Source organism: Marmota flaviventris, chromosome 18 (genome assembly GCF_047511675.1).
Source record: "Marmota flaviventris isolate mMarFla1 chromosome 18, mMarFla1.hap1, whole genome shotgun sequence".
NCBI classification, from domain to species: Eukaryota; Metazoa; Chordata; class Mammalia; order Rodentia; family Sciuridae; genus Marmota; species Marmota flaviventris.
In genome coordinates this window covers 30,629,057-30,642,913 of record NC_092515.1, presented here as the reverse complement: position 1 = coordinate 30,642,913, position 13,857 = coordinate 30,629,057, and the positions used below count along the sequence as shown (strand labels likewise).

The 13,857-nt window shown below is 55.5% G+C and overlaps 1 protein-coding gene across 1 annotated transcript in view; it reads left to right on the top strand.

Moving 5' to 3' along the window:
* Znf423 (zinc finger protein 423) overlaps nt 1-13,857 on the top strand; it is a 318,207-nt gene that overhangs the window by 178,031 nt on the left and 126,319 nt on the right. Inside the window, exon 4 of the mRNA XM_027939114.2 lies at nt 9,998-13,212. Coding sequence (XP_027794915.1) covers nt 9,998-13,212 — 3,215 coding nt within the window. The remainder of the gene's footprint in view (nt 1-9,997; nt 13,213-13,857) is intronic.

Sequence of the window (13,857 nt, the reverse complement as noted above, 5' to 3'; positions counted from 1 at the left end):
CAAGCTGTTGTGGGGTCTGAGGGCTCTCTGAAGCCATGTGCCAAGGTACCTTTGAGATGGAACAGAAGTTGGGATCAGGGCCAGCTAGAGAAGTTGCCCCGAGGGCAAGAGTGCATTCGCCCTCCCCCCAGCTTAGGCCTGCTGACCCATGCATGCCGGTGGTCTTTGTCCCTGAAGCCTCCCACCTAAGGATATTGCCCCCTCGAATGGAAAGAGTGGTCCCTGCTTTTCTTTGCTGCGGCCTCACTGGGGACAGTGAGGACAGCCTATCTGTAAGGACCTCTGCGATCCCCGGAGGAGGGGTGGGTGAACCCCAGCTGCTGTCATCTTTGCTCACAGCAGGATTCCAATTCAAGATTTCAGGCGGGGCCATGTGAGCTTCTGGTAACCTCCATGGGCTGTCGGTCTACCTCTGAGGCAAGACCCTCCGTTACCTTGCCCCTGTGCTTTCCCAGGGGGTCTGTGCTTTCCATGTGCTAGAAGCCAGGTCTTTATCCCTGTACTACACCCCCATCTGTCCCTTTAGGGATATCAAATGTCTGGATACAGTCCCTACTACTGCCATAAAGGGGATTCCTTTTTCTTTCTCTCCATGTATTTCAAAGCAGCCAAAGGCAAACTTTAGATAGTAATGAATCAAGCAAAGAGGTTGGGCAGATACCAGCCCACGAACCTAGGTACCTTCTGCAAACCTCAGAGGATCAGGCATACAAAGCAGGTTCCTCAAATATGTCCTGAATGAAAAATATATATATATACCTAAATGGGGAGACAGTGGCGAACCCGGATACCTACTACCTGATAGTTCTCAGACTGTACCCAGAGCAGGCATCACTAATTGATCACAGATGGTTGGAGCCACAAAGGCACTTAGAGACCTATTTATCTGATTTCTCTCTTAAGAGTTGGAGAAGTGAAAGCACAAAGAGGGGGATCTACTTGCCTGTGGGTATGACAGGGCCAGGATCTGAACCTGGTCCAGTAGTGATCTCATCCACTATGGCTCACAGCTCCACCCTCTGGGTCTGCGCCTTTGACTTCTGAATCATCCTTTTTTTTTCCATGAAAGGTAGGGCGTGTTTGCGGCTGAGTGGTCGTGTTGGCCTGTTTTCCGCCTGCAGAACTGTGAGAGTCCGCTAGACGTCTTTCATCTTGCACTCTTTCTGTCCTCTTTGGGCTAACCTGGCAGCATTTCCGGTGGTCTCCTGCGTACACCATGGGTATTTGTTCCATTAGACAAGGGGCTCCTCTGGAGATATTTTCTAGAAAATTCCATCCCTACCTTTGAATTCTGCTGCGGTAGCTCCAGAGAAATTCAGGTAACACCTGAGTTACCTCGATGCCCTCTGGTTTAGTCTAGAAGACTTTTGAGTCACACCATTCATGTCTTCAAGGAGTCTTTGTGTGACTCATTCCTCTGACCTTTTGATTTTCATAAGATATTAGCAAAGTGGATAATCAGCTTTTTCTCTAGAGCAGGCTTTCCTGAAAAGGGTCTTTTGGCAACTTGAGAATTTGCAAAATCATTTATTCCCGGTTCCTTTTTGTTTAACAGTTCTTTTTTATTTTCCCATCAGTTTTCCCCTTTTTACTTAACATAGTAAGAAGAAACCAGGTGGTACCTTCAACATTTTGTTAGAAAATCTCCTAGCTAAATATCCAAGTCTACCCATGTTAAGTTCTGCTTCCCACATAGCTGTAGGATATAACTCCACGGAGCTTTCTGCCACCAAATAACTAGCATCCCCTCTCTTCAAGTTCAGATAACATAGTCCTAATTTTTTTGATAAGACTTCACCATAAGAGCCTTTGGGATTCACGTTTCTCTTTAACAGTTTGTTCTTGTTGATTTAGGTATTTTCTAAGGTTATCTGGGTTTTCCTGAATGTGTTCCTTAACTTTCTCCTTTTCACTAACGGAGTCATTAACATCCATATTTCTGTTAATATAGCTTTTCAGGCTTAAAAAAAAAATCATACTCCTTAAAATTCTTCCAGCCTCTGGCCACTGCCTGATTCCAGAGCCAATCCCACAATTCCTAGCAGCACCCCACTCCTGGTACCAAGTTCCATATTCGTTTTTTATGGCTGCCATTAACAGAAAATTACCTTCCATTACCATAGGTCTGAAGTCTGATGCAGACATTGGGCTGAAGTCAAAGTGTGGGCAGGGCTGCGTTCCTTTCTGGAGGCCCTGTGGAGGAATTGGGTTCTTTTAGAGTTGGTTCCCAGTTTTTAGAGGCTGCCCATCTTCCTTGGCTTATGCTCCCCTCTGTCTTCAAAACCAGCCATTACTGGTTAGGTGCGTCTCAGATCCCATCACTCCGACCTCCCCCTGCCTTCTGCCACCTTTCTCTGCATTTAAGGACCCTTGTCATTACAGTGGGCCCCCCCCAGATAATCCAGGATCATCTCTTTAAGGCCAAGTGGTTATCCGTTGTAATTCTATTTTACCATGGAATGCAGCATATTCATAGGTTCTAGGGGCTAAGATGTGGGCCTCTTTGGGGAGATCATTTTCCCACCGACCTCTGAGTTTGTTTCTGTGCAAGCCATTGAAGCAGCTCGCTCTAGTCACCATCCAGTGAGGAGAGAGGCCAGCCGCCTTGGTAGGTGCCTCTCCTCAGGCCCAGCCTGGCCTGATCATCCACCACTGACTCTGCCCACTTTAGGACAAGCCTTTGCCTCAGTGGCAAGTTGTAAACGAGGGACCTTCACCTGGCTCATCCTGGAGGGCCCAGCATTGTGTTGGGTGGTGGGACTCAAGAAAGAGGAGCGCGGTGGAACCTAAACTGGCACTCTGGTCTGGGAAAGCCGTGTGGCCCAGTGGTTAGCAGGTGCCTGTCTCTGTGTACTGAGAAGTGGCTTTCTTGACTGAGGGCGGACCTCAGTGGCACGCATGCACGAGGCCTGGGGTTTAATCCACGGCACCCTCTCCCCTTAAGTTGCTTCTCTTTTTGCTGCCTCAGTTGGCAGTTATCCAAAAGGGGGATGGATGTTAATAGTACCTATGTCACGAGGATATTGTGAGAATCAGCTGAGGAAGGACCTGGCTCAGACCTGGTCTGTGCCATAGCCAGTAACTACTGTGATTGTTCTGAGTGCAGCTCCATCTCTGCCTGCCACTTACCGGGTTGCTTTCTGTTTTTCTGTCAATGGAATAAGATGGTGGTGCTCTGAGATCCCTTTCATGCTCACCCTGCACCAACGTTCGTTTTACATGCAGGGACGTAATTGAGTTGAGGAGTATTCTGGGGTGGGCACCTGGTGTCTGTGGGTCCCCTGGGGCTAGTTTGAGCCTAGATTGAGCCTAGATTCTGCCTCTGGGGCCCGAGTCCCTGGTGGACATGGAGCCAGTGAAGTCACCCCGCCCAGCCTGGAGCTGATCTGTCGGGCCTCCTGTATCTTCAGCCACAGTCTCCAGGCCCCACTCGGCTCTGGGCTTTCCCGGGGGCGGGGGCCTGGGCCCCTCAGGGGCGCTCACAGCACTGTTGCTGGAAGCAGCCCAGGAAGGGCCTCAGAGGTTGCCTAGTCCATGTCACAGAGGCAGAGGCTCAGAGGAGGAAGGCACCTTTCCTATGGTCCCAGGACCCAGGCTGCACTGAGGACCAGGGCTCCCAACTCCAGGCCCACGTCCTCGGCCAGGTAGGCTTCCAGATGCCAGGTTCCCAAGAGGAGGTCAGGAAGACGCCCAGGTGTCCCCTGAGCTGCGATTGCAGGGGGGACACCTGCTGGGGTTCTGACTGCCTCCACAGGAAGCAAGGTCTGTGTGTGCCCCAAAGCAGGCTCCAGCCCTGCAGCATTGTCACGAGTCGCTGGTGAGCTTTGATCTGCTCTCCTGGGACGCCCAGGCTCTTGGGCCTGCTTGGCCACCAGCTGGGGTTGGAGTGACCTCTCCAGCTGGAGCTCCTTCCTAGACCCCAGCACGACTTCATAGTATCTGTCGAGCTTTGCTGTCTCTGGATTTGGGAGACTGTCCCTAAAGCCTCATTTCTCAGAGAAGATTGGCAGCTCCTTTCTTGGAGGAGGAACCTAGTTAAAGGCTCCAGTATTGGCAGGCAGAAGATTCCTTCCTCTAGTTTTCTCAGAGCCTTAGACTAATCCATTCCCACATGCCTCCGCCCGTGGCAGACATCACCAGCTGATTTCAGCACTCATTTCTACCGAGCTCAGAGGTGGGCTCTGGGTTCTTCTTAACACAATACCAACCTCTATTAATTTACTTTACCTGTAAGTTCTCTTCGGTTTCTGGGACTCGGCCTCTCTGTATCATATGGGTCTGTAATCATCTGAATCGTTGGCGTAGATGTTTCCCAAATCTAGGGTCCCATTCTCTGATTTGGGGGAAAGTCCATAGTGATTCCTGTCCCTGGGGCGCGGGGGGCAGGGGAGGCCCTACTTGGAGCATCACAGAACTTTGTTCTGCGGGGAAACTTATTTCCTTGGTGATTTTATTTTTTCCAAAAGAAATAGGTTAGTAGCCAAAAGGTCTTTTGGAGCTTTGTGAAGAATTGCCAGGTCTTTTTGTGACTACCCTGAAGACAATCTGGATGGTTGGAGTACTGTACCAGATGACCTTTTTATACATCTGGAAGGGACTTTGGAGACCATGAATTCCAGCTTCCCATATGACAATAGGCAGCTGAGGCCCAGGTCTCCAGATGGACTCTCTGCCCAGTGCCCCTAGCACAGACCATCCTTTGGGGCAGGGCCAAGGCAGGATACACTTGAGTGACCCCCTTGCATAGCATCTGGCACATTTCTGGGCACAGGAGTCACTTGAGGACTTGGATAGAAACCTCACTCCTGGGACCAGCTCAAGCTGTTGTCCTCTCTGGAAGCCGATGGTCATTTAAACATTTTCTATTGAATTAATTAAATAATTTTGTGGTACTGACGATTGGAAGAAGGGGCATTCTATCACTGAGCGACATCCCTGGCCCATGTTATTTTATTTTGGGACAGGGTCTCATTAAGTTGCTTGTGCTGGTCTTGAACTTGTGCTCCTCCTGCCTCAGCCTCTGGGTGTGCACCTCTGGGGCCTGACTGATGGTCATATTTTTATTCACATGGACAGACGGCCCAGCTCAGCAGTGTCCTAGACCTGGAGTCTCCTGGGCCCCAGCTGGTTTTTACCCTCCCGTGAAGGCAGGGAGCCTCCTGGAGACCCTTTCAGGACAACTTCTTCCTTTAAAGACAGGCGTTCACCCCCCTCTCCATCTGGGACCTTGGTTGCAGGAAAGGCCTCACTCCTGTGGGTCTGTGGCTAGCCACTCCCCCAGCCCCGTTGCTCTGAGCCCCTCCTCCTGCAGCTCCACCTCCATTCCCTGTGGCCCCAGGAGCTGAGCTGTCTGCCCCCTCCTGCCCCTGCTGCTTGTCCAGCCCCGGGTGCCTCTGAGGCTGCCGTGGCCTCCGCACCTGCTGCCTCCACCTCTGGCTGAGGCACGGTGGTCACCAAGTGCCATCACGTGAGCCTGGGACCCACCGGCCCCTTTCTGCTGCTGATGTATTCTGAGGCCCAGCTAATGTTCTTTTTTGTACTTAATTGAATTTTTATCAAAAAATTCGCCCCTCTTTTATGCTTGTTTTGGTTCTTTTCCTGTAGCAGACAGCAAAAGCTTCCTAGAACCCATTTCCTGCCAGGCCTTTTTGCAGGATTAGTCATTTTTAAATGTCTTTAATCTCCATTTCGAAAGCAATTTTTTCGACTTATTTTGTTGTATTTCTTTGATGGTACTCACTCTGGAAGGGGAGGGGAGGCTGAGGTTCTGGCATTGGGCGCTGTATCTCCCGGTTGATTTTCTTGTGTCGCAGCCCCCTCTCCTCGAAGGAGGGAGCCACCTGAGAGTTGTGGGTTTCCATTCTGGTTCTGTGGCTAGCTGTGTGGCACTGGACAAATTACTGAGCCTCTCTGTGCCCTGGCTTTTCCTCTTCGGTCAATGAAAATGGTAATCAGGGGTACCTACCGGTTGAGAGGACTGAGTGAGTTAATACACATAGACCCTTAGAAGAATGCCTGGCACAGAGTAAATCCACTTAAGTATTTACTTGAACGTATGAGTGAATAGCTGTCAAGTGGGACCTTACTTGAAGCTGCTGTTTCCTGAATTCTGGAATGCTCCTGTGGAAGGGAATCTTGGGGGCACCTTCACCTCATGCCCACACCCCTGCAGCTGAGTCACAACTTTGGCCCCTGCTCGCCTGCCTGGCTCTCTTCTGGAACACTTAGCTTAGTGCCCCTCACACAAAACGCACTTGGAGCGGGTGGGACGGCGGCAGCCAGGGTGGAGTGTTATTTGAATAAAAGGCTTTAAACAGGGCAATCGGAGTTTGGGACTTTATATGTCAACATGCCCATTTCCTCTGATTGGGCCTTTTTCACTTAAGGAGCCTTATTTTCATTTCAATTCAGATGATTATAATCTCAGCAGTTGCTCACTTTGTTGCTTCTAGAATAATATGCTTTGCTTTAGTTTCGAAACTTGTTTGCAGAAAAATAAAGCCAACCAGCCAGCCCCGCGGTGGCTCTTGGGTACTCTGGTGCCCGGCAGGTTCCGCTCTGCCTTGTCAAGGCCAGCGGTTGAGTGACTGGTGTCAGGCTGTGGATTAGGTCCTGCACTTCTGGGAGATGCAGTCCGGCCAAAGTGCCCAAGCATCTGGCTGCGTCCAGGGCCAAAATCCTCCACCTCCCTCAGCCTTAGCTTTCTTGTGGCAAAAATGGGACTTTCCATCAGATATGATTGTTTGAGGATTAAAAGAAACGAATTGCGATAAGAGACCTGGTAGGCACAGGGCTGGCGCACGGGGCGTGCTCTATCCACGTAGCTGCTAAAATTAGCACTAGTGGTACTAATTAGTACTAATTATTATTATTGGCAAAATAGTGCTTTTGTTTAACAGCTTTATTGAAGTGTAATTTGCACACATAACGTTCACTTATTCCGAGCACAACACTCGGCTGCTCTTCAGCGAGCCTGCAGAGCTGAGGTCCCCCATCACACCCTTGTTCGAGAGCTTTCCCGTTTTCTCACCAAGACCCCCCTTGCCTGATTCTGAAGTCCTTCCTGGGCAGCTGCGGATCTGCTTTCTGTCTGTGCCGAGGCCCTTTTCTGGATTGCACGCCAATAGAGTCACACTGGTTTTCCTATTAACTTTTCTCGCCCACTCCTCCACGATGCGTTCCTGTTTTTGGATGTAGAAACTGAGTCTGGCGGGTTAAGGGAAGTGCTGGGGGTGTGGAGGCGTTACGGAGGAGCAGCAAGGGCTTGGGGTACCCTCTGGTCCCCAGGTGGCGTGAGGGGCTTGGGGGCAGAGGAAGCGCAGTAGGAGCCCCTGTCCTGGCCCGTCCCCGGGCAAGGTGCCGTTCTGTTCTCACTCGCCAGGCGGTTGCGGGGGCTCCACTGGGCTCTGGGGCCTCTCTGGGCCCTGGAATGTCCCAGCCTTGCTCACGAGGGAGGACTCGACAAGGAGAGAAAAGCCTTGACTACCTGGAGCCTTCGACCGCGGCCGCCTCGCTCTTCTTACCTGCACAGGTGTGGCCTTCTTGACCGTTACCTGGGGAAGCTGGTGCAGACCCACACTATGGTCAAGAGGCCTGAAAGTGATGAAGGATCAGTCTCCTCGCTGTCCCCTCATCATTTCCTGGCGCTCGGTGGGCGTGGCACTGATTCCCGCCCTTGGTGCCTGTGAGAAGGTGCTCAGCAGGGGGCTGGGCACCCGGGGAAGGTGCGGTGGCCCCTTGAGTGAGCTAAGATGTCAAGATGGTAAAGCGCCAGTCTGAGCTTGGCGGGGGGCAGGGGCCGCAGGTCCCTCGGGGCCGTCCTAGCTCCAGCCATCCCCTCCCTTGGGTCCCTTTTGTCTGCACCCTGTGGAGCCCAGCTGGCGCGAGCTGGGGATTAGAGGCAGGGGCTGGGGCACCTCCTGCCGAGTTTCATCTGGGAAGCTGGCAGCGGCTGGGCTGCGTCCTTCCCGTCCGAAGGGCCTGTAACGTGAGGCCCCCAGGAGGACGGTGCCCTCGCTCAGCTCTGGGAGGGTGTTCCTAGAGGTGCTGGGCTGCACAAGTGAGGACGCGCAGCCGGGAGCCTGGGAGTGCAGCATCCTTCCAGGTAGAGCTTTGCCAGCCGTGCCCGCTGGGGTCAGGCGGGTCTTCACACGGTCGCAGGGGCCTGGGCGGGCAGCGGGGTGGTGGGTACGGCCGAGGACCACGCGCAGCACCAGCCGTAGGGACTCCCAGGTTCTCCAGCCAGTCCTCGCTGTCTGTTGAAGTCTTGGGGTCAGCCTGGGACAGCAGGGGCCACTGCAGATAGCCTTGTGGGGGACCCTGGGGGTGTGAGTGTGATGGTGCAGGTGAATGCGTGTGTATGTGAGTGTGTGCATGTGAGTGTGTGCACATGTGTTTAAGTTTGTGCGAGTCATGGTTTGAGTGTGTGGGAGTCACAGTGTGAGTGGAGAGCGGATGTGACTATGGTGTGGCTGTGTGTGTGGCTGAGTGTGCACGTGTGCAGGCTTAAGTCTGAGTGATAATGGGAGTGGATGTACGCAGGAGCAGGGGTGTGTGGCTGTGTGTGTATGTTCGAGTGTGTGTAGGTGTAGGAATGGAGTTCAAGGGGTGTTGGTGACTGTATGTAGGCATGGGTATGAGAGTGTGTGTGTGTGTGTGTGTGTGTGCTTGCCTGTTCCCGGCCTGTGGCCCGCTGGCCCCTTCCCTTCCTGCAGGCCTGGGTTGCCTCTGGGCCGAGACGTCTGAGCTACTTCAGTGAGACTTTTCTGAGGACTGAGCTCGGCTGGCTGGCTGGGGCTGGAGAGGCGGGGGCAGTGATTTTTTTCCTCGGGGTTACAAGAGCCAGGTCAGCGCAGCCAAATCTGAGCTTTTGTTTGTCTCTCCCCTGCCCGCAGCAGCCTGCGGTCTGTTTCATTCATTATTAAGTTTTAAATCCACCCGATGAGAAACTTGAGCCTCGGAACTCGCTCTCTGCCCGGCCGCTCCGCTGGCCCCCGCCGGGCCTTGGGAACCTCTCTGGCTGTGCTTGCTGCTCTGTGTGCCTTTGTTTTCCCAGGAACGGCCAGCCCTGGGGTTTGTTTAGCTTCCCTCCGAGGCTGGAAGGGCCAGCGAAGCTGAGGGGGGCCCTGGTCCCCAGGGAGTCTTTGCAAGGAGAGCCGCTTGGTGGAGCTAAGGGGTTGTCGCTCCGGAACTCGGTGTCCCTCCCTGGCCCTCCAGGTCCTGTTCTTCCATCATGGGCACCGTCAATCCATCTCCTAGGACTGGGTCTGGGTGGACTTGGGGCAGATCCAGGGATGGCATGGAGACAAAGAAATCAGATGCTGTGTGCTGGGAACCCTCGGGCCATTCCCTAGTGCCCTGGGCTCCGTCCCCATCTGAGTGCCAAGTCCAATTCAGGAGTCCTGTGATTTCACACCTCTTATTTCTTGTCTATTACCTGAAAAGCTGTTCCCAGCTCTATGGGTCCCTTCAGCCACAAAGAACGTGGTACAGCTGATAACAATAAAGGGCTTTTTTTTTTTTCTTGCAACATTTTAGCTGTGCCCCTAAGGACCAGTGGGATTGCCCTCCAGGATCAGGGGTTGGAGGGGAGTCGGCTCCCAGGTGTGGATCAAGCGATGGGACTTGTCTTCCTTTTGGCCTGTGGGACTGATGGTCCGTGAGGTCATTTCCGGTGACTTTGTCCAGGTTGCCGCTCCTCCCCGCTTCGGGGAAGTGGCTGAGAGCTTCACCTCCGGTGGGGGGTACCACATCCAACCAGGCCCAGGCAGGTGTTGCTGAGGAAAAAGATATTTCCCCTCCGCGTCCTGCTGCTCCTCTGCAGATGGGAAGGCCCGCATGTCCACTTGCTTCCGGCCCCCGGCTCCCCCGGCTCCCCCTGCAGCAGTTGGCCAGCTGCACAGCCTCAGCCCGAGAGCTGTCGAGAAGCTGGCTCTGTCCTTGTTTCCCGGCGGCCCTGGGAATTGCCTCTAATCTCTTCTCTGCCTTCCCCCTGCAGATGGTGATGACGACCCACAACTCTCCTGGGTGGCCTCGTCTCCCTCCAGCAAGGATGTTGCATCACCCACGCAGATGATCGGAGATGGTTGTGACCTCGGCCTCGGGGAGGAGGAAGGGGGCACGGGCCTGCCGTACCCTTGCCAGTTCTGCGACAAGTCCTTCATCCGCCTGAGCTACTTGAAGAGGCACGAGCAGATCCACAGCGACAAGCTGCCGTTCAAGTGCACCTACTGCAGCCGCCTCTTCAAGCACAAGAGGAGCCGAGACCGGCACATCAAGCTGCACACGGGCGACAAGAAGTACCACTGTCACGAGTGCGAGGCGGCCTTCTCCCGCAGCGACCACCTCAAGATCCACCTGAAGACCCACAGCTCCAGCAAGCCCTTCAAGTGCACCGTGTGCAAGCGTGGCTTCTCTTCCACCAGCTCGTTGCAGAGCCACATGCAGGCCCACAAGAAGAACAAGGAGCATCTGACCAAGTCCGAGAAGGAGGCCAAGAAGGACGACTTCATGTGCGACTACTGCGAAGACACCTTCAGCCAGACGGAGGAGCTGGAGAAGCACGTGCTCACGCGCCACCCCCAGCTCTCGGAGAAGGCGGACCTGCAGTGCATCCACTGCCCCGAGGTCTTTGTCGACGAGAACACGCTGCTCGCCCACATCCACCAATCCCACGCCAACCAGAAACACAAGTGCCCCATGTGCCCCGAGCAGTTCTCCTCCGTGGAGGGCGTCTACTGCCACCTGGACAGCCACCGGCAGCCTGACTCCAGCAACCACAGCGTCAGCCCGGATCCCGTGCTGGGCAGCGTGGCCTCCATGAGCAGCGCCACCCCTGACTCCAGCGCCTCCGTGGAGCGCGGCTCCACCCCGGACTCCACCTTAAAGCCGCTGCGGGGGCAGAAAAAGATGCGGGATGATGGGCAGGGCTGGTCCAAGGTGGTGTACAGCTGCCCCTATTGTTCCAAGCGGGACTTTACCAGCCTGGCCGTGCTGGAGATCCACCTGAAGACCATCCATGCGGACAAGCCCCAGCAGAGCCACACGTGTCAGATCTGCCTGGACTCCATGCCCACCCTCTACAACCTCAACGAGCACGTCCGAAAGCTGCACAAGAGCCACGCCTATCCCGTGATGCAGTTTGGCAACATCTCTGCCTTCCACTGCAACTACTGCCCCGAGATGTTCGCCGACATCAACAGCCTGCAGGAGCACATCCGCGTCTCCCACTGCGGTCCCAATGCCAACCCGCCCGACGGCAACAACGCTTTCTTCTGCAACCAGTGCTCCATGGGCTTCCTCACCGAGTCCTCCCTCACCGAGCACATCCAGCAGGCGCACTGCAGTGTGGGCAGCGCCAAGCTGGAGTCTCCGGTGGTACAGCCCACGCAGTCCTTTATGGAGGTCTATTCCTGCCCCTACTGCACCAACTCCCCCATCTTCGGCTCCATCCTGAAGCTCACCAAGCACATCAAGGAGAACCACAAGAACATCCCGCTGGCCCACAGCAAGAAGTCCAAGGCGGAGCAGAGCCCGGTCTCCTCGGATGTCGAGGTGTCTTCCCCAAAGCGGCAGCGTCTCTCGGGAAGCGCCAACTCCATCTCCAACGGCGAGTACCCCTGTAACCAGTGCGACCTCAAGTTCTCCAACTTCGAGAGCTTCCAGACCCACCTGAAGCTGCACCTGGAGCTGCTGCTGCGGAAGCAGGCGTGCCCCCAGTGCAAAGAGGACTTTGACTCCCAGGAGTCCCTCCTGCAGCACCTGACCGTGCATTACATGACGACCTCGACCCACTACGTGTGCGAGAGCTGCGACAAGCAGTTCTCCTCCGTGGATGACCTGCAGAAGCACCTGCTGGACATGCACACCTTCGTGCTGTACCACTGCACCCTGTGTCAGGAGGTCTTCGACTCCAAGGTGTCCATCCAGGTGCACCTGGCCGTGAAGCACAGCAACGAGAAGAAGATGTACCGCTGCACGGCCTGCAACTGGGACTTCCGCAAGGAGGCCGACCTGCAGGTGCACGTCAAGCACAGCCACCTGGGCAACCCGGCCAAGGCCCACAAGTGCATCTTCTGCGGGGAGACCTTCAGCACCGAGGTGGAGCTGCAGTGCCACATCACCACGCACAGCAAGAAGTACAACTGCAAGTTCTGCAGCAAGGCCTTCCACGCCATCATCCTCCTGGAGAAGCACCTGAGGGAGAAGCACTGCGTGTTCGACGCCGCCACTGAGAACGGCACGGCCAACGGGGTGCCCCCTGCGGCCACCAAGAAGGCCGAACCCGCCGACCTGCAGGGCATGCTGCTCAAAAACCCCGAGGCCCCCAACAGCCACGAGGCCAGTGAGGATGACGTGGACGCGTCGGAGCCCATGTACGGCTGCGACATCTGCGGGGCGGCCTACACCATGGAGGTGCTGCTGCAGAACCACCGGCTGCGGGACCACAACATCCGGCCGGGCGAGGACGACGGCTCGCGCAAGAAGGCCGAGTTCATCAAGGGCAGCCACAAGTGCAACGTTTGCTCGCGGACTTTCTTCTCGGAGAACGGGCTCCGGGAACACCTGCAGACGCACCGGGGCCCTGCCAAGCACTACATGTGCCCCATCTGTGGCGAGCGCTTCCCCTCGCTGCTGACGCTCACCGAGCACAAGGTGACCCACAGCAAGAGCCTGGACACGGGCACCTGTCGCATCTGTAAGATGCCCCTGCAGAGCGAGGAGGAGTTCATCGAGCACTGCCAGATGCACCCGGACCTGCGCAACTCGCTCACGGGCTTCCGCTGTGTGGTCTGCATGCAGACGGTCACCTCCACCCTCGAGCTCAAGATCCACGGCACCTTCCACATGCAGAAGCTGGCCGGCAGCTCGGCCGCGTCCTCCCCCAACGGCCAGGGGCTGCAGAAGCTCTACAAGTGCGCCCTGTGCCTCAAGGAGTTCCGCAGCAAGCAAGACCTGGTGAAGCTGGACGTCAACGGGCTGCCCTACGGCCTGTGTGCCGGCTGCATGGCCCGCAGCGCCAATGGACAGGTGGGTGGCCTGGCCCCACCCGAGCCCGCTGACCGGCCCTGTGCCGGCCTCCGCTGCCCCGAGTGCAGTGTCAAGTTCGAGAGTGCCGAGGACCTGGAGAGCCACATGCAGGTAGACCACCGCGACCTCACGCCGGAGACCAGTGGGCCTCGGAAAGGCACCCAGACGTCACCAGTGCCCCGGGTAAGTGCAGCCCGCCTGACCCTGCCCTCTGTTCCGTGGGGATCCCTACAGAAACTGCACTCCGAGTGCCATCTTTCCTGTGTGGTCCCTTTGTTAGCCCCGAGAGGCAGCGCTGCCCGGGGCGGCCGAGCACGTCTGCCCTGTAGGACACGACACTGCTTTGAGTCCACGTTGCCCTTTTCCTTTCCAGCTGTGTGACATACACACATGGACGATCTCTCTGGGCCTCATTTGTCCAGAGCTCATCTGTGCAGTGGGAACAATGATCACCTTGACTTCTTAGAATGGTGGTGAGGGGCCAGTGAGATTCCGTGTCTGGCAAGTGGCAGCACACATAAGCCCTTCCCCAACCATGGCTGGTGTCTCTGAGGTTGGTCTGATGGGCAGACTGATGGACTTGCTCACTGGGTCTCCTTGGGCAAGTCACTTAACTTCTCTGGGCTTTTGAGCTGGGCTTCTTTTGACAAGTCTTGGAGGGGTCTCCCAGGGGTTTAGAGCCCAGCAGGGGGCTGGGGGGCTCAGGCACACTTGCTGGAATCCAGGTGTCATGGTCACCAACAATAGCGTCATTATTGTGGGTGCAGTTGTGGTGCGTGGAAAGCCCTTGGGTGCTGTCATCGGTAGTGATGGACTGATGGATTCCTC